Here is a 21,187-nt window from a genome sequence, read left to right as displayed (position 1 = left end):
TTGAAAATACACTGTTGAAAGCAGTTGATATCTTGTTGGCATCCGTTTTTCCCACTTTTCCATTGATATTTGTTTTCTTTATTGGTACTAAATGTTCAGAGAAAACATTAAGTAAAAGCGTTTTTATGAAATGAGCATGGCAAATAAGTGCTTAGAGTTGTTGCTTGGAACCCCATGTGATCAACAGGGGAAAAAAACAACTGGAGCTTACAACTGCCTGGTTGTAAACAATTATCTTTTCTGTTAAACGACTTTCTAGTTTTCTAAAGCCAAACTTGTACAACATATGACAGTATGCACAACGTAACACAAAGAAAAGAATATGCAGTTTTCTTACTACTGTATTTTAAATCAAAGAGAAATTACTGAAATGGTGGAGCTCCTGACTTTCTGTGGAGTTTTGTTTTGCTTTTAAATGAGAAACAACTATCCTCATGGAGCCAGAAATCCTTACTGCTGCAGAAAAGAGCAGTAGTCTCTGAGGGACAAGAGAATGAGATTGTAGGGTAGAGAGCTGCCACTCTGTGATGTCCAGCCACATCTTCTTTTTTATTTTGTTTTGTCTTTTAAGGTATCCTTAATGTGATGTTAGTTCTCCTAGCAGGTGTAGAAACTGTCTCTTCTCTTGTTAATTAATACAGCCCTTGCTCCAACATTGTCTTCAGAAGCATTTGCCAGACAGGCAGTTACAATATGGAATTCAGCTGTTGTCTTTCAGTGTGCTATGAACAAGTATGGTGTTTCAGTGAGTATTAGGTTATACTCACAACCTTGCTTATAGGATGCATAAACTTTCTTTATTATATCCCTGCATATGTCAATTTCTGTTGAAAAATGAAATTAATAGATTGAAAGGAGATACAGTGTATTAAATAGAGCTGATATGTTTTTGAGACACATATTTGGTATGTTTCTTTGTTACTTCCAGCAGTTATTCTGTGAGATTTTTATGTCAGATCAGGATGTGTATACATATATGTAGAGCCTCGTAAGTGTAGGATATTTACTGGACATTGGTGGTCTGACAGTACAACTTCCTTCATTTCAGCTTGAATGCAATGATATTGTCCTCTTCTGGCGAATTCAGCGAATGCTGGCAATTACAGCAAATACGCTGAGGCAGCAGCTTACTAATACTGAAGGTAAGGCTCGCAGTGAATTGAGGTGTTTGAAATAATAATAATAAAAAAATGTTTAAAATTTTTTAGCATTCCTCTAGCTTTCTGTTCGTTTCAAGCTCAGCATGACTGGCTGATTTTTATGTCCTGGTTGGGTAATTAAAGAATGTAAAGCAACTAAAATTTGACATTTCATTTACATTAAATTAGAGTGATTAATGATTTAACAGCATTAAATTAGAATGATTTAATGTAAATGGCATGTCAAGTAATTACGATAATTTCCAGTTTAAAGTATTTTCAGCTTATCTGATGCCAATTGTCTATTTTTCCAAGCAGAAAAAAAAAAATCAATAAATAGTGACTACACTTTTCTTTCTCAAGTCAATGTTGCTATATGTTTTAATTTTTAAATATTTGATATTTTAAAAAAAATGTAGTTGCAGAAATGCCATTGCTCACCCCTCCTTTTTTTTTCCAACAGTAAGACGCTTGGAAAAGAATGTAAAGGAAGTGCTTGAAGATTTTGCTGAGGACAGCGAAAAAAAGGTTAAGCTCCTAACTGGCAAAAGAGTCCAGCTTGCAGAGGATCTCAGTAAGTACCTGCTTTATAGTCTTTGGGAAGTAGTTTGAAGTGAAACAGATTCCGACCTCTGTCCTTATGAATGGGAAAGTAATGTTAAGATCACCTAATGCTATGTGGCTCATTCACGTACTAGTGTTTTGTAAGTATTACAAACGGATTATTTTTTTTTAATATAGTCAGATCTTACTGATTTAAATGTGGACATGGTAGCAAAATGTGATAGAAGAATATAATTTACTCGCTGATATAAATACATTGCACCAGTATATTGAGAAATATAGTTAAAACACAGTAATGTCATAAAGGGTGGTTGCTGTTTTTCTAGTACCATATGGTTAATCCACACCTCTGAGACCTACCTGTCTCTGGGTCATTCGGTTTTGACTATATAAGGAGGATTTGTTCACACGTACTTTTAATCGTTGGGTGCCTCCCACAGATAATGCTGACGCATTTAACACAGATTAGTTGGAAATGCCTTTGACTTACTGACCAGCTGTTTTTAGTCCTTGCATACAGAACCAAAACCTGTCATCTTATTAAACTGAGATGACCATTATATTAAGAGACAAAACAAGGAAGAAAATGTAGCAGATTTAACCTTCTAGAAGGACTACAATTAGTGCAGTGATTTGAGTCACTCAGGAAGTGACTCAAGTTAAGTAACTCCTTAACTCAAGTTAAGGAGTTCTGTTGTTAATATAAGAAGTTGTTAAACAGTGAAAGTTTTGAAGAGGACAGTCCAGGCTGAGGCAATACTTGTGCTAGCTACCTCTACATCCAGTGAGGTTTAGACTGACTTGAATGTGCAAGACGAAGTCCCAGCAGCTACATTTTTTCCTTGGCAGCATTTTGCTATTGTTCTGTGAGGCTTCCACTCAGGCCCTGTCTGTACACCAAGACTGGCAAGAAAAAAAAACACAATGTTGTGCAAAAGGAGGAAAAAAGTTTGTGTTAAGTAAAATCCATGTGAATACATAAATATCTGTGTTTGGAGATTACAGATTGTTATTATTGAAATCTCAATCAATTACAGTATTTGTCCTTTAGAAAGTGTTGCTGTAATAGTTTGGAATTGTAGGTAGGAGTTGTAGTGAATCTAGGACCAATGTTCTGTCTCTTAGGCTGTTTGCTCCCTGAAATAGCTAGTGTGACTATCTAGGTTTTATTATAGGTCCACAATTTTCTCCAGGCATCCTGTATTGCTTTTGAAATCCTGTATCAGCATTCTTGTAGCCATTCTTTTGGATGGAAAGTATTTTACAAAATATGGTTTCCCCCTTCCCTTCCTGCCAACGTTGAGGTAAAACTAGTGGTGACCTGTACAGTGAAGCATAGATATTTAATGAGGTAGTGGTCTCCTTTTATTACTGAACAGTGCTGTTTGCTTTCTGACAAATTGACTTGGAATTTTTGTGTTGTCAGTTTTACTTCTCACCAGCATCAGGAATAACCTTCCATTTCAAAGCAGTAATAGCAGGAGTTTTTATTTTATAAACTCAGACTAGACCTGTAGGAGCACACTGTCTGTGTGAGTATAAACATAGGTATCTGTGCATTAGTATGTATGCTTCAACTTTGTAATATATATCTCGTAAATTACCATCTAGCTAAAACACCATCATTGCACCAAATTTCTTTAGATTTGGGAGGTCACAGATCCCAGGCACATTTTTCTAATGAAATAGTCATTATTCAGTGCAAAATGATGTATGATGACATGCTCTATTTTATTGTACCTATGGGAAGATTTTAAAACCACCACTGATTAGCTCTGTTAGTCAAATCAGCAATGTTCTCTCTACTTTCTGCATGCTTTTATTGCTAAGTGGTGATAATTTTTATGGACAAATGACAGGGAAAGGAGATTTCTTTGCCTTTCCCATAGTGAATAGAGTGCTTGTCTGTGTTGCAATTTTTTTGTACTCCCGAGTCAGACTTTGGTAGCATAATGCATTGAACTCTCAGGTGGCTTTACAAGTAATTTCATGCTTACAGCATTGAGTGGTGATCAGAACTGCTTAAGGAAAGAAAGTCGTCAGTCCCACAATGCACATTCATAAAGTATTTGTATTTTAATTGGGAATTAAATGGAAGGTGTCATAAAGTCTAGTCTCCCTCTGTTGTAGACAGCTGTGTTTATATAGTCCATCTCATTCATTTATTTTGAGCTCCATCTTTAAATCGATTGACTTTTGGGGGCTTGCTATTCGTACTGAAAACCTGTTCTAGCATATCACTCCTCTGATGGTTACAAACTGTCTTTTAATTTCCATTGTAAATTTGTTAACATGAGGCTCTAATTGTTAATAGCATTTCCTACCAGGAAGCTCCATAAACTCTATCTATAAATTTAACTTCTTTATATACCTGAGGCTGGGATGCTTCTTTTTGATACTGATGATACGGCAATCCTGCCTTACTTCTGTCTGTCAGCTTTTTAATGTTGAAGAACTGGAAGTGTGTTATTGTTTGTTCAAGATACTGTTTGATGGCAAACTGTTTATAACATGGCAACCCAATCTCATAATGAGAGCTCACGTAAGTCTCAAAACTTACTTCAGCAGGTTTTGTCTATATTCTGCATCCTGGAATTGTATTTCAGCCCTCTGTGAATTTTCCTTGACAGTCTTTAGGTCCTGAGTCTTGCTGCCTTTCCATGTTTATTTCAAAAGGTTTCTGACAAATTACATATTTTATACTGTATTGAAGGTTTTCTTCAAATAGAGGCCTTTTTCTGTTATGGACTCCTCCCCAGGAGTATCATTTTGATACTTGTGCCAGTGAACAAATACTAAGTTTATGGAAATAAAAAAGCCCTGGGACTGGAGACATCTGGAATAAAGGGTTGTAGGATATAAAAAGAGGCAGAGCAGAAGATGAATAGCTGAATTGGGAAAAAGTGACTTTAAAAACTTTAAAACTTTAAAAGTGACTTTAAAAACTCCACCATTCTTAGGGATTAATAGCTTTTGAAAGAGGCCTGCAGTGGGTGTACCCCAGAGTCCTGTCCCTAGCAGTGTGCAGGTATGGGTACCTCAGGAAAAGCATAAGAACAGGTTAAACATACAGCAATGCTTCTCTAGTGTGGTCTTTCAGCATCTAGCAATCTGTGGTTCCAAGATTTCCTAATCCTGAGGTAATATCTTTGTGATTAATAGCCCTTCATGATTTTTTTCCCCCTGTGAATTTCTGTAATTGCTTTTTGAACTCATGTAAACTTTGGCATCTGCAACATCCTGTGGCAATTAGTTCCAGAGTTTAACTACACATTGTGTGAAAAAGTACTTCCTTTTGTTTGTTTCTGAGCCACCTGCCAGTTTCATTTGGTTTTCCTTAGTCCTTGCACTGTGAAAAACATTCAGTAATCTTTCTCCCTTCATTTTTTGTGCCTCTTATGACTTTACAGATGCTTATGCTACCAGCACTTGCTCTTCTTTTTCCTGGGTTGAAAAATTCTCATCTGTGTAACCGCTCCTTGCAAGGACATTGGCAGGGCTGATTGAAATCATGAAACACCCTTTGTAGTTCTACTAAAACCTTTTTGAATTGAAAGAGCAGAACTGCACACAGTATTTGAGCTGTACCTGCCTTCTAGATGTATACAGTTATATTGTTTGTTTTTTTTTTCTGTTGCTTTTTTGTTTGTTTTTTGTTTTGTGTTTTGTTTGTTTTTTTTTGTGTTGTTTTTTTATTGTTTGTTTTTTTTTCTATCTGTTGTTTTTTTTTTCTAGTCTTTTACTAATAATTAGTGAGTCTGTTTCCTTTCTTGACTGCTCCTTAGCAATGAGCTGATGATTGCACAGAGCTACCTGTTACAACCCCAAGTTATTTTGTGAAAAGTAACAGCCAGTCCAGAGCCCATCAGCCTAGTTATTTTCCATGCTATATTCAAAACTGTAGAGACAGTTGAGATACATTTGCTTTGCTGAGGATGTGGAAACAAGAAAAAACTGCTGTCTGTCTCTTACTTGTATACCTGGGTACTTGAAGCATATTCAGCAACCGATAGGAACCTCTTCTAATGTATTGGTTTACAATCTCCCTCACAACTCTGGTGCAATATGTCTTGAAGTTCTTCACTGAAGTTGTCTGTCAGTTGAAAGTCGTAGCCAGGTCTTTCATCCCATGTGGACTTATCAGCAACAACAAGATTTATATTTGCTTTCCAGTTGGTAGATGCTTCTAGATTGTGCTGGCTGCCAAAGGACAAAGTATTTTGATATGAAACTTATGTTATACAAAACTTGGTATTTTGCTACATGCTTAGCTAAATCAGTATCTTAAATACATCACATGCTAGGTTCTGTAAGAAGTAAAATAGGGTAGAGTGAGCTAAAAGTATTACGGCAAACATTAATCTTTTAAAGGAGAATTTCCGCTCATAAAAATGTCAGGACTGCCTTATTTTTATTGCATGCTTTAAGGCACTGCCTGCGTCTTCTTTTTTGCTGTTTTGTTCATAATAGAAATAACAGAGTAGCAATTGTAGTAGAAATATTCTGTAGTTCAGAGCAAAACTGATGACGTGAATAAATCTTAACTTTCTGTAGATTACTGCTTAACGTGGTGACTTGTTTTTGTTGAACTCCCAGTGAAGGGCTTCCCAGAACTATCTGATTTAGAATGCCACTCTGCTTGGACTTGCTTCTTTTCTGTAGAAAGCCAAAGCACGCTTCCTCTGTAGCATGAACTTTGTGCGGTAGTTCAGTTGCTTTACATCTTTCCAACACAAGATGGCAATGATTGGCCTCTGTGGGAGTGGGGAGGGTTAGCATGGCAGCAGAGCTGGTGCCAAGCCTCCCGTCCCTGGGTACTATTTCTTGTTTTTTGATGCATGCACATAGCGTACGCAGTGGGCATTTGTTGCTTGGATAGTATTTTTATTTTTTTTTTTCCTCTGGGGAAAGGTGCACTTGCCTAGCCTTGTCCCTCTTGTTTTCCACTCTCTGATTTATTTCTTTTCTGGTCTGGTTTTGTTTTGTTTTTCTTTTATATATGAAGATTACAATTTATGGAGATCGTAAGGGATGATATTTTTTTCTCGGGTATATAATTCTCATTAGCAAAAGTATGGCAAGCTTTAGTTTAATAAGCTTTGTTACTAAATAACTGTTAAAATCTGAATACTTTAGTCATTTTGGAAAGGAAATGGGATCTTCCTGCATTTTATCCTACATCTGAGCTACAACTGTGGTAGCATTTAAAACTTGGTAGGTGGTGCACATGTACATTGGATGCTTAAAGTGGATCTTACTTTCAGGCCACCAATGGGAGCTTTGCCATTTACTTAACTGGAGACAAAATACTTTACTGAGCCTAAGAAAATATACACGTGATCTATCTTCCCGTATTTCCTCTCCTTTGTTCCTTTCAAACAGCTAAACTAAAATGCAAGGGCATTGTTTATGGAAAACTTACTTCTGTACAGGATAATCACAGTAGGATACACAGTACATGCAAAGTGTCTTTCCTAGGCCAGCGTGCTATTCATCCAATGTATTGTTTCCTCACGAGCTAAAAACAGAGAAAGAAAACACAGAACTTCACTAAATTATATGTAAAACCATGTGCATTTCAGTGGGGTGAGTCACTGGCAGAAAGTGGGAAGGAGCTTGCAGAATGCCTGTGGAAATGTGGAAATTTGATCCAGAAATTACTAGGTATGAATGTGAAGGGGTCAGCCTCTGAGTTCATTTGTCAGTAATATTGACACCTGTACAGGTGTCCTGGGCTAGCTGAGACTTCATTCTGCACAAAAGCCTTTTGAAACTTGTAAGTAGTGAGCCCTCACATGAAGAAATGAGAGTCCTTAGCTTAGGGCAATTTGTTTAAATTCTGTCATACATTTGTAATGTGCAAAATATAACAATTTGTGAAACTTAATAATTTTCTTGTGAAGAGTAGAGCATACAAAAACTAATAAACCAGTGTTGTAGTAAAATAATTTCAAGTTTTATATCTAGAGCCATTGCTTTAAAGTCCACACGTAAAATCCTTAACATACTACTTCTTGTATTCCATTACAGTTGAGTGCAAACCTTGCAGTTGCACTATGCTGTATTCTGTTTTGCAAGCGGTCTTTGAGCATGAATGATTTAATATCACGTACGTAATAAACTGTAATGCAGTTAGCTAACAGTAGTTAAGGTTGGTACTTTCAAATTGCTGACTCAGGATTTGGGATTTCTGTGATGTATTTGGCTAAGCTGAGTGGGCTCTGTTGTGTCTGTTGTATGTAGCAAACTGATTCAGATCCAAGTGAATCTCCTTTTTTCATTATTCATTTATGTGAAGTTGAGGATAATGTCTATGAGCAGTACTTTGCAGATAATGACTTGTTCCATGGTTGTTGTTTTTTTCTTCCTTTCATTGCTCTTAGCCACAGAATAAAAATGCTATGTGAAAATAATCCGATGTTGTGGTCATTACTGTAGCCTAATTAAATTACAGCCTTCCTTTGAGATGACTGTCAACAGTATTTTGATTTTTTACCTCTGTCCTACATGACGTTGTTGATTACATATATGCTCTTGACTTAGCTTTGACTTGGCTTTCTAAAGCCTTTGCTTCTCTTTTCTCTACTGTTACAGGCTTCACCTTTTTTAAAAGGTTAAAAGTTTCATAGGGGAAAAAGCTCAGATATAAGAAGAAAGTTCTTCTCTCAAATGGGCATATATCAGATAATTTCCCCTAGAAACCAAAGGCAGACAAAACAGCTCAAAAGGCAGCTGTTAGTAGTCTTTAAATGAATGTTTAAGGTGCTTGTTGAGAAGCAACATGGTTTTCAGTGTTTACAAGAGAGAGGAAAAAAAGGTATAATTTTGAAGCTATTTGAGTATAGAGCCCAGAAGTTATCCCCAATGCACAAGGGACTCTCAAAGAAAGGCATAGAAAAAAAAGAAAGCATCCTAGGAAACCCAAATGGAGGAGTTATTTTTTAAGAATCTTCAGAATTATAATTTTGTGCTCTCGTTTTTTCCATGATACCTAATGATTGTTTGAGAAGCTACTACAGTAAAACTGTGGTCACTTTATAGTTGCGAGACATTTCACAGAAAGGCAGCATTTCTTCTTTTGCTCCATTTGACTGGTCATAGCAGTGTTCCTGAGGAGCGTGTAGTTAGTCTGATCCTGAGCTGACAAGCTTGCACCAGGAGGTGTTGTGGCCTTCTATTCAAACAAAATCAGAGTGGCCGTTCCTCCCTGGGAATCATCAAACACGTCTTCAGGCTCCTAATAAGCATGTGCAGGGTAGCTGCTGTCTTCACAGTCCCCTACCAGCAGCTCCCACCAGGATGCTAGTATGGCCTGCGTCTTTTCAGAGGCTGATTGTCACTTCGAACACACTCATTTCTGCCCACATCTCAATCAGTCAAATAAAGTGCTTGTGTGGGCCATATGTGTCTAATGAGTTCAAGATTTACTGGCGGCAGCCCTGTGCAGGTGGCAGTGTGACTCCCGGGCTCTGTGTGAGCTCTGTATAGGACCTGGAGCTCCATGATGCAGAAAGTCAGGGGCAACACACTTGGAATCGGTCGGTGCATTCGTGTCTTCCAGTTGCCTTCCTTTGAATGTGAGCAAGTCAACAACATGAAACTAAAATGCATCCTGTTCATTTAGTAGATTTGCTAACTTGCAGTTACTAGGATAGAATGCAATTCAATTGTTTTTCACATGATTATTGATTTTAATTCTATGTAAAGAGTTTACGAAATTAACCTAAGTGTGCTTTGATATGAAAGACCCTGGCTGAATGCTTTTTATTTTCTTTAAGTTCTGGGGCAGCTGCACAGAACTGACAAATTAGAACCAGAAGAATGTGTAGGATGGTCTCTGTCAAAGTGCAGATAAGGTAGTTCCTGCTTTGTATCATGGCAGAAAGTGCTTTAAAAGCTGCATCTTCTCAGAGAGGGAAGTAATCCTCAAGGGAGAACATCCATCACGTGTAAACCTCCTGTGATGGAGTGATGGTTTACTTAACTTAAGAATCCCAGATGACCAAAGTGCATCTGCTATGATTCCTTAAAGTTATTGATGAAGAGTTAGGCACTGGTGTCCAGGTTCCAAAACGGATGCTTACAAAGTTCAGCACATTTGTCACTGACGAAGCAAAGTCTATCACTTAAAGTTGACGTTGAAAAATGATGATAAACTGCTGCATGAGTAATGACGTATTTAATCCCTGTTAATTTAGACCTATGCCTAGATCCACATTTCTGGTAATCGAGGGCCATTCTATGCCAAATTATTTTTTTTTCCTAAAATGCCCTTAATGATGCAAGGATCAAAATATTTAATTAGATGCTATTTTCTTTTCAGTACTGGTTGTTTGAGGGTAGCTTAATAGCTACCAAGTTTTAAGTAAGTACTTATTGTGGAGTGATCGCTACTTGTGGAAATGCAAAATTTTAAAGTAACCAGTGTAGGTATTTGCTTAGAACCAGTAGGGGACTGTGGAGTGTTCACAGAACCTGAGGAAATCAGTGAAATGGGTGTTACACATTTTTAATATTGTAATGGATTCTACTTTGCTTCTAATGTGAAAGAGTACATAAATAGATAAATATTTTCAGTTAGGAAAGATAATAAACTAAGAAAATCCTAACAGAACAACCTGTTTTTCCTCAGAACATGATGACAAACTTCATTTTCGATAGTCAGAAACTTCATTATTATTGTGATTTAAAAATTTATCTCATCACAATTGAATTTTCTGGCATATTTTAGAGTTTCACATAAATATTCCTGATAGCATATTAGATCATTATTTAACTAACTACCAAATACATTTTATTTTGGGTGGAGAACCAATATATATCAGTTATTTGTACTGTTAAAATCTCCTTACACTTTCATAGCTCCAAGGGTACGGTAGCCTTTACATAAGTAATTGACATTTATCGCTGTATGTGTCTTTCCTGCATCAGTTAGAAAAAAATAAATTATTTTACAACACTGGATGAATCATTGGTAATATTTCTGGTTTGCCTTTACCTTCTACTTTTTGCCGTTTCCATCCAAAATAATGAGTAACATCGTGTTCTGATACATTCTAGGTTAATTTTTTTGATTGTGAAACGAAAACTGTCTGTAAGTCTGATTCAAGAGGTGAGTCTGTTTTATGAGGTTTTGTTGTCATTCTGCTGCTAAGCTCCTTCTAGCTGTCCAGTAGGCAGCAAAACTATATTCTGTTGAAAGATTGAGTTATTAGAACAGTTTTAATTAAAAATCTAAGGTAGAGACAGAGGACTGGAAGGAGCCCAAGTCCTACCTTGCTACTGCAGACATCATGACTCTCATAAACTCGATTATTAATCTTTATTAAGCTGTATTTGTACGTTAAGCTAACCGTAATGGCAGTATAGAAATGCATGCTAGTCTGTGACCTCACATTTTGCAGTAGTAATATTTAGTTTCTTTTCTGTAGACAAGAGGGACTTGTGTAATAACCTGTAGAAACGTATAAAGTCAGAAGTCTGCGTAGTTGTCACTTCTGCTTCAGGCACATAGCTCCGCTCTATGTTCCTGCCCTGCCAGGGACAGAAAGACTTCGTGCTTGCCGGTCTGAAGAGCCCTGGGGACAGGTCCAAGAAATACAGTGAGCTTCTGTTCTGTTTGGCTGAGGAGCAGGGAAACGTGTTGTCGAAGCCGTTTCATTAAGCTGCAAAGGTCCCACTTGTGAATCTGGGGCAGCTATAGGTCAAAGACATTGATTGATTGGTAACCTACAGTTTTACCAGCACAATGCACAATTCCTGTTTCTGGTGCTAAAAAGCATTATTAGTAATGCTACAATAATGTGGTAAAGCTCAATACCTTGTAAAAATAGCTGAAGTGTTTTCAGATCAGGTTATCTTCTACAACTGCCTGGTTCTCTTTAGTCTGAAATAAAAGTGGTAACTGATAGCTTCGCTCAGATAAAATATGTAGGGGGAATATATTAATACTTGCAACAGAAGCACCTTCAATGATGGCAGCTTTGATTTTTACTTTTATTTTTTCTGTCTAAAATGACTTAAGATTAAAATTTTATTAGGTTCTTAGAACAGGCTAAATTTACAATCTAATTGATCTTTTCCTGCTTTAGAGGCAGATCCACCTGTAAAGAGGGAAAAGAAGAATTTTCACTCTGTACGTCTCTGTAAGAAACAGTTTCTCTGTTTTCTTCTGTTAATGCCATGCTAAAGGAAATTTTTCAACCAGGTCAGTTACAGATGAAGTCATATCTGTGAAAATGAGATTCTGACCAACCCTTGGAGATCTTAATAGTGGTATTGAAAGAATATGACTAGTGCCTTCTCTTGTTCTAGGGTTTAAAATAAATATTTCAAGAGGACACTGAAATAGTCTTTATTTTGTAATGAAGATAACTCATCTGATACACTTCAATAGTTAGAGTATGGCTCTGTCCTCATCATCGTCTTTCTGGGACTGATAAACAGGAGTGCTCTGATTCTAGATGTCGTGTGGATTAAAATGCCAGTTGGCTCAGGATGGCAACGGGATTTAAAGCGGCAAGTAGAAGGGTTGTAATTAACTCTGAATATAATGGTGGATATATATCTGAGAGGGGAAGCTCAATCCATAAATGTATTTACGAAGCTTAGTATCAGAATTATCCCGTTCCAGTGAGCATACTTTGAAATCAGAATTTTTAGAAAGAATTCAATTAATCTGGCTGTAAATTCAGCTCTTACTACAGATTGCAGTAGGTGTAAGAAACATGGTCATAGTGAAGGCAAGCATCGGTTAGCATCTTCATTCAAACTTCTAGTAACTGAAGAGTATGCTAGTTGTTTTCTGCAAGCTTGCATTTTAAAGGCTGTCTATTTCTAATGATTCATGGATTGACTACGTGAACTATTATAAATTCCATTTTAACTTTGCAGAGTTCTGCAGTGCTTTTATTACACTAATGAGCTAATTGTTTAAGAATCATTCACATGATTCATCCTCCTGTTCAGCCTTTAAAAAAAAAAAAAAAAAAGATCCTGAAACTCTCTTGACAAACCAATATTTATAACAGTTTGACAGCAGGATGAGGAACCGCGTTTGTCTTTGTAACAGCTTAAAGAAAAGGTCTTTCCAGCACCCAGCCATGCAGTTACAATCTTGACCTCTTTCTTATGCTGGGAACATACATAGAGCAGACAAGCAGCACCTCCCGTGTGTTTTCTTGACCCTTTGACTGTCCATTCACTTCCCATCTGTTTTGCAGCCTTAAAGGAACAGAGGGGGCCCTCTACTTATAAATCTGTCTTTGCAGCTGATAAATGATGTTCTGTGTCTTTAAGGGCAGCCTGGGTGGTTTTGCCTTTTTTTCCCCTCTTAAAATTTTAGCTTTCCTCTTGTCCTCAACCAGAGGGAAATATGGTATGCGAACAAGAGGAAACTGGCAAAAAGTGCGATGGGTGGTTTCAAAGGATTTTCTAAATTTCGGCAGGACATGACCCTGCCCCGATCAGTGAATTACAGGAGCTGTTAGACTGCGGTGGGGTGAGACAAGAGAAAGCGTGTTGGTGCAGGTCTGGTAACTGTGGGTGGAAAGCCTGCTCCTTGGGACGTTATTTGGAGTGCCTTTTAGCACGCTGCCTCACGCTGTTTCAACAAGAGGTCTGGCTTTTGCGTGGCCTTTAGAAGTTCAGGAATGTGGTGCAAATGGCTGAATTTTAGGGAGATTTTTTTTTCAGTTCAGTTCTCCACCTGGATGGTTGTAGGGGGTTGAGTACAAGTATGGGGTCTGTGTCTTAGGTAGCCCTAAGCGAAAATTCAGCTTTCAATAGGAAACTGTGGAGCAACGTTTCCAGCCTTTAATAGCATGCTTCTAGGCATCCTGGTGAAATCTGACTGCAGACTGGGCTTTTCTTTTTGCTGGAGGAAAGATGATGCATTCACAGCAGTAAATTCAACATTTTTGCCACTATGGTTAATTAACCGTAACACACAAGTAGCACAGCAAGCAGTGATAATGTTCATAGGCAATGAAGGGATGAAGAAAGGAAGATTAAAAAAATAAAACAAAAGGCAGGGGAGGGAGTCTAAAACCTAAGTAAAATACAGAGCAAAAGGAGGAACCATGAGCTTACAGATATCAAAGCCATGTAAACATTAGTCAGAAGTAGAAATCACTTTAATGTAGAACAGGAGGATTTATAATGAGATATTAACAAATGTTATCGTGCCTTTTCATGCTATGTGCTTTATCGAAGTACAGAATAAAGATGCATCTCTGTCCTGAAGGAGTTTACAATTTTCTTGATGGTGCAACTGAAAACTGGTGCCATATGGGCAGACTGGTAAACAGGGGAGAGGGAAGTGTTTTGATTTGCCTTACATAACAAAATTCCTGTGCAGTTTTTTCCAAGTTGTGGTACAGGGAGACATGGTTATCTTTAAAATTCTGTGCTAAATCCATTGCTTATTTACATGTAAGTACGTTTGATTTGAATGCCTATAAATTCATTTATTTTTAGAAGCATAAGCAAGACCAATTTTGTGGAGAGTTTTCACATCTTCAATAAAACCAATTAATGCAGCAGGAAAATATCTAGAAACCTTTTTCTTGCTACTTACAGTATTGCTGAAATAAGTAACAAGCTTTATTTTTACCATTTGTTTAACATTATTTTTAAGATTATTTGACCTTACTTCAGGAGTTTTGTTTGATAGATTTGATATTTCAGTTATTTCACTTTAGCAGCGATTCTCTAGCCTCTGTACTGTTAATTGGTAGATGGCCTGCAACCAGTGAGCAAGCAGTCCTTGTGAGAATGAATATTTGAGGGGGTTTTCTTCTGAACAGCTTATGATGTTAGGAAAAGCCAACTTTATCTGTGGCTGTGGGGTTTTTGGTGTGTTCAAAGCATATCCAAATCCTAATTACAGATCAATTAGTCTGGGTTTGAGCCTTTTAGATCTCGTATCACAGGATTAATGAAAAGAAAATGAGTAGGTAGCAATATGATTTCTTATGGAGATAAGGATAGACTGTGCATGAATGAGGATCTCAAGACATCCGAATAAAGAATTTCCTCATTCTGTCAGTGAAGTTTTATGGGATATGGAAGGAGGATTATGGGAATATTCATGACCAGATCAAGAGGCATAATGAGCTGATGTATGAACAGCTTATCTTTTAGGTAAACACAGGGTAAATGGGAAATAGAATAGCCATTCATTGCCCCTAGGCATGTGAATTTTCCTGTTCTGAAGATGGAGAATAGAGTTTGGTTACAGTTACTCTTCATTGATAAAATTTGATTTTTTTATCACTGTTAAGTATCTGTAATTTCAGTTCTGCCTTAAAACTGTCAGAGACACTGTGTTCTTTCTAGAAACTATAACATTAAGCAATTTAAGCTTCTGAAATACTATATAATATTTGCAGAAGTCTTTGAAGTACTGCATACTTCAACGTAACAGTACTGGGCTGGTTTAACATGCTACAGAAATAATTTGCTAGCAAACTGAATGCTTTTAATCCAAGATTTACTTCTGCATGGAAAAACACACAATCATAACACATAAGAAGGCCAACAGGTCACTTAGTCTCATAATTACCTTTTGTAGTAAGTAGTAAGTGTTCTTATCTGAAACCCAAGTGATGTTTGGAGTTTGATATGTTCCTTGTAAATTAAAGCACTTTTTTGAGGAAATTTTCAGTCAATAATCTTTTGGTGAAGCTGTCAATGATAACCCTGCAAATCTGGGTACACAGATTCTGTATTTCACAGAGAAGAGAATTGCATCCAAAAACTTCCTCAACTAAAGGCAGGTAAAATCTGACTCTTGAACTCCAACAAAACATTTCCATGGCAAATGCAGTGTCACAAAGTGCTGGGGAACCTACTGGCAGCTATCCCAGAATTGCAGCCCTTGCACTTGTACTCTTCAGAAAAGTTCTGCCAAGCATTTATATTTACTGGTTTATTAAAGATGTGTGTAGTGTCAATGCATAACTCTGCAGTTCCCTTATTTAAAAGGTAAGTTAATTTAACATACCGCTTCTACAGAATGGACTTGTGGGGTAAATCTTACAGGTTGGCTGGTATCTGCTGCTGCAGGAGGCTTTCCTACTGCTGGGAATGCAAGGCATAGCATGAGTAATTGCAGCTATTTGGCAGTCATTGTAACTGTTCTTTCTTAAGAATAGCTAGCATGTTTTTTCAAAGTATTAAATTACCCCAAGACCTCATAATTGTTACAGTTAAGCAATCATTTCAATTCAGTCCAAATATAAAAACTAATAAAGTTCTCATAATATGGAGGCAATTTTAGTGTGTCTGTTCTCTGAGCTAACACAGCTGATTCAGTACATTCTGGTGGAATAAATATTTGCTATCCTGTTATTTTAATATGCCTAATCAGAAAATTAAAATAGCTTTTGTTGGCACAACCTTTTTTTTTTAAGGGTGAAATAATAATTACAGATTTTTGCTGATGCTAGTAATTTTCAAGACTTGAATATTTCATTAGCGAGGAGTTGAGAAGGGAAAATATTTAGTTTTTTAATTTTAATATTTAATACTGCTAAATCTGCCTGCTTTCTCTGAGTCTAATAGTTTGATCAATATGAAAAGTATATTTGGGGGAAAAATGTACCAATTTATAGTTACTGTATAAATATATATATCCACTTCAAAAACGAAGCTATTAAACAACATGAAGAGACCTTCTGGGCAGTGAGATTGAATCTCCAGTTATCACTGTTAACTGCTGTTCATTTTGGAGAGGGAGATACAGGATTAACAATTCCTAAAACTGCATTGACTCTCTCCAAGACAATAGGACACTTTTTTCAAATGTTAATTTTGTAAACATATGCAGCATCAATATTAGAAGCTGTGCTAAACAGCTGCCTAATAAATGCCAAATTATTGTTTTTGTTACATGAGAGGTTTATATACTGACATGCCAAAAAAATCAAACTACTTTTTTCTGACTTAAAGATAGCAAACAAACACTTCAAACTTAGCGAGAAGAAGAGATTGTGTGAATTCTTTTTTTTTTCCATTGGCAGTGTTCAAAGGTTGTCTCTGCTGAACTGGATCAAGACTTTTTCTGCTAAATAAAAATAAAAATCAGCTACTGCTGTTCTGTAACTTCCAAAAATATAGCTGTCACCCTCAAACTGACTGTAATCTTCATTTAATATCAAAATACTTTAAAAAATGAAGGCAGCTGAAACTAGAGAAAGTTCTTTGGTGTTTTCTTTAGGACCCAGAGCGTGATTCATGCTCCCTGTGCCTCTGTGCTGGTAGATAAGCACTACTGGGGAAGGGGACTCTGAAGTGTTGAAAGTATAAGTGATTTGCCTTTCATCACCTAAAAATTGCGTGATAAAGATGTAAGTTAGAGATTTCTTCGTTCCCATACAGGCTATTTTACATATTTTATTAAATGCTAACTAAAATTCTATACTTCTTCTAGAACAGGACTACAGGATTTTGTTGAGTTTGAGTATTAGTACTGCTCTAAAATGCTTTTCATAATTATCTGTGGGATTGGCAATTTGTTACTATGTGAACTTCTAGTTCCCTTGGCTACATTCTTATATTCCTGCTTGAGGTCCTACTTCTTTCTCCAATAATGCTTATGTATCCCCATTTAAGGGTAATAGCTGTATTTTTCTTTCTGTTTTGCTGTTATTTCAGCTCAGCAAAGCAAGCTTATAACATATGGTATTGGCAAACAGAAGAAAACATTAATAGAAGGAAGATTGGGAAAAAAAAAAAAAAAAAACTCAAACCTTGTATTTCATGCAACATACAGGCTTAATCCAACCCAATTTATCTTGGGATGTGGGGGAAAGGGAAGAGACTGGACATTTTTTACATGTTTATTCTCATTGGACTTAGTTTTGTCTGTCCCTGCTCTCATTTTTCTGAAGTGTGCTTTTTTTTCATGGCTATAATCACACACAGAAAGAGCTTCAATGGGGATGTGGTGAGAGAGAAGGAGGAAATCTTGCAGGCTTTAGATTCCAGCTAGGTTCTAAATCTTGCTTCATAAGCTGTTTAATAAATCAAGTAGGCTCTATGATGACAAGTATTGTGTGGAATTCAGGAAAGAGTGGAAAAATGCCTAAAATCTTGTATTTTTCCCAATGTTACCTTTTTATTCGTAGTAGTTACTTGCAGTGATGTCCCAGTCTTGTTTTTTTGTTTATTTAAGAAATAATCTCCCATCTTTATTGTTTGTATAAAAGAAGGTTCTGCCTACATCCATCTGGTTACTGCTGATGTGTAAGGAAATAAAGTGTAAACATTTTTAATATTGTATATGCCCTTTTGTATAGAGGTCTTGAATACTGTTGTTTGGTTGATTCCCTGAAATTCTGCCTGCTGAAAAGTCACCAGTTTTTAACTCTTTTTATAATGATTTGTGGTGTTTGTGACACTTGTTGTAGATAATAAGGATATTTTATTAAAAGAGAGGTGGGTTAGTGGACATTAGTTAAAGGGTAACAAATCCCTACATGTAACAGGTGTACGGTAGTTCTGCTGTTCATGACGTAATGGAAGTTTCAGGTTTTTGAAATACAACAGTGTGGGATTTCTTTGTTAAATTATGGAATTATTAGCATGATAATCATGAAATGTATTTGTGGAAGTTCCTTGTTCAAAGGGAACAGTTTCATTTCTTCTGATGTGGAAAAATGTAAGTAGCTAGATATTTAAATGACCATCTTTTTTATTTCTTCAGAAAAAGTTCGGGAAATTCAGGAAAAACTTGAAGCTTTCATAGAAGCCCTCCATCAAGAAAAATAGATTTTAGATGAACAATCGTTCAAGCAGGTAATCATGTTTAGATCATGAAAGAATTATTATAATTTTCTTATTGTTCAATATAAAACAATTATTCATGTCTCTTAGATGCACATTTTCATAAAGACATTGTGAAAATTCCTTTTATTTTATTCCATTGCATGGCTACTGCTGTTTCTTGCTTCTAATCTGCAAAACTATAGTTTCAGCTTTCACACAAGTGAAAGTGAAACTTTATAGAAATACAATTAATGGCTAGTTATTCAGATATTGTGAAACACTTCAAGCTATTTGATTCTCTTGGTTTGTTATTTTTGTCCATGTTAAGAGAAAAAGGCCGTAACAAGCTGGAATGAAAATTAAGGAAGCAATTTTCTTGTCTGTAAAGCATTTTGAAATCTTTTCCTTATAGGCACTGTATATTGCAAGCAAAAATAATATACATTCAGGTCACTTACAAATATTATTCTTCAGTATTAATTGTCAAAAACAAAAGCCTATGTGCTGTGATGTATTTGCACACATTTTAAAATGATCTTTCTTTTTCAGAAGCAACTTTACACAAGAATGCAGCCTTTTCCAGGATACCTTGCACAAAGATGACTGAATAAAAACGGCTTTTGTGTCCCATTCTGTTTCCTATCTTTTGGGGAGCATCCTGAATTGTTGGAGGAGGAAGAAAATAATGGGATTGAGAAGTTCAATTAAAACCTACCTGCTTTTTTAATTTTTGAAGCTAAATATATACAGCAGAAGAATCTGACTTGTGTCTCAGTGAGATATCCTGAGAGCTTGCTGAAGTTGTACATTTAAGGTTTTGGTTTTTTTCCTGATAGGAAAAAAGGCTTTTGTTTTTGGCATCTGTCTTGTACAGTGGAGCTGGATCAGATTGATAAAGTGATTTTATCCGTTGTTTTTTTTTGCCTGCAAATGATCCTGAAAGTTTGACATAAAGTTTAGTATTTGTATGTACATTAAACCACCCTTCCAAGTCATGCCACTTCTATTTGTTAAGCTGTGTGTTGAAACCATCTCTGATCACTCTGGTACAGAATTTAAAGCATGGCATTGAGATCTTGAGAGGAAGTTGTGGATTTTGTTAAAATCCTAAACTCCTGAGAGACGTCATCCAAGGAATTCTTCTAGTGCTTTCAAGTTAAAGTACAGACAGCTATTCACTGACACCTTAAAAGGTTTGGCTTAGGAAATAATGTCAACAGCTGTTCCTTTTACCGATTCTTTCGTAATACATGCTGTTACTCTGAATCGTAGCCGATTACATTTCATTTCTGGGATTGCACAGACTTTGATTTTCTTTTTAACTCCTCTCTTCCCCATAGGTACAAAGTAAATTGATTACATGGAGAATGTAGAAGGATACTCTGTACAACTCCAACTTGTCCAACCTCCTTAACTAAAAAAGCAAAAATATAATTAATTTCATTCTTCTAATAGCTACTGTAAGACCAAAATCACTTCTATATTGAAGTTAAACAAAAGGTCCCTCCATACCCACTTGGTTTCTATCATTCAATGCAGTAAAAATAATCAGTAAATATAGTCTTTTCTTACTGTTATAGTTTTGCCATAGAAATGTCACTTCTGACAAATTTAAGCATGATTTAGGCTCTGTGTCCTAGGTGCCTGGTGATTAATCACCACAGTATTTTTCTGCCCACACTTTGCAACAAATGATCTGGATACACATCTGAATGCTTCTGTGGAAGAAGATACCAGGCTTATTAGGCTTACAACAATTTGTTTTGCAGTTGTCTGATTATGAAGGTTGAAAAAATTGACATAGCTTTATTTTCCTCTCTTGAAAAGGCTATTGATTTTGAACTTTGGGCAATTAAAAGAGAGGATTCCAAATATTTTATGACAGATACTTTTTCTGTTCGCTCTCACTGAAAAATGGAGAACTTTGGTAAAATTTTCCTTAAATATTCAGACAATAAATAGTCCCTTGTACAAAAAGTTAATATAGAGCTATTCATAAAATGTTGTTGAAAGGTTAAGTATTTCGAGGTAATCTAACTATGTTTGGGGATTCTTTGTTTTTGTTTAAAACTGCTTTCTGAAAATGAGTTTTTAAGGATTAAAACAATGAAGAAAAAGCTTGTATCATCATCATTTTCTGACAGTAACTTTAGAAATGTATGTATGCACAATTGTGAAGACAGAAGACAGATTCCATAGGCTGTATAGCAAGCGATATGTCTGTACTTGTGTTAAATTCCTCTTTGTATTAAAAAAAAAAAAAAAAAAAACACAACAACAAAAGTTTTGCATTACTTCAAGAGATCACTGTTTGAAACTTCTGCGTGATGTAAATGTTGTGAAATTTTGGTCCAGCCTTCATCCCTTTCAGTGTGATGTTCCTATAGTTTTAGTTCTGACTTCTCTGTGCTGCTCATCTAAGACTTAGCATGATGTATTCCATGAAAACTAGGTATTTATTGAATAAAAATGTAACCGAAGGAAAAATAAAATGTGGGTTTTGAACACAGTGCTATTGCACCTAACTTAAGATGTCACTTTGGCCTTCTTTTTCTCTTTTGTTAAACTGTGAAAATGTATGCTGGAAGATAAACATAGTTAATGGGACAATGGGTTTGAGGTATATAGCATGTTTCGTTTACCAACCCATGCATGAATTCAGGAATTACATCTTTTTTTCAGATGAAGAAGAATACTACAAAATTGATTGCAAA

At 36.2% G+C, this 21,187-nt stretch overlaps 1 protein-coding gene across 4 annotated transcripts in view; it reads left to right on the top strand.

Moving 5' to 3' along the window:
* The window catches only part of OPA1 (OPA1 mitochondrial dynamin like GTPase), a 52,778-nt gene extending 31,779 nt beyond the window's left edge, over nucleotides 1-20,999 (top strand). For all 4 annotated transcript variants that reach the window (XM_035335193.1, XM_035335191.1, XM_035335192.1 and 1 more), the window contains 4 exons: nucleotides 1,049-1,142; nucleotides 1,603-1,713; nucleotides 18,412-18,503; nucleotides 19,023-20,999. In XM_035335193.1, the coding sequence (XP_035191084.1) occupies nucleotides 1,049-1,142; nucleotides 1,603-1,713; nucleotides 18,412-18,476 (270 nt within the window). In that variant the 3' untranslated portion in view covers nucleotides 18,477-18,503; nucleotides 19,023-20,999. The remainder of the gene's footprint in view (nucleotides 1-1,048; nucleotides 1,143-1,602; nucleotides 1,714-18,411; nucleotides 18,504-19,022) is intronic.
* Nucleotides 21,000-21,187: the final 188 nt, after the last annotated feature.

The sequence above is a fragment of the Oxyura jamaicensis genome, chromosome 9 (genome assembly GCF_011077185.1).
Source record: "Oxyura jamaicensis isolate SHBP4307 breed ruddy duck chromosome 9, BPBGC_Ojam_1.0, whole genome shotgun sequence".
NCBI lineage: Eukaryota > Metazoa > Chordata > Aves > Anseriformes > Anatidae > Oxyura > Oxyura jamaicensis.
The sequence above is the reverse complement of the archived record's forward strand: the minus strand, read 5'-3'. Positions and strand labels throughout refer to the sequence as shown.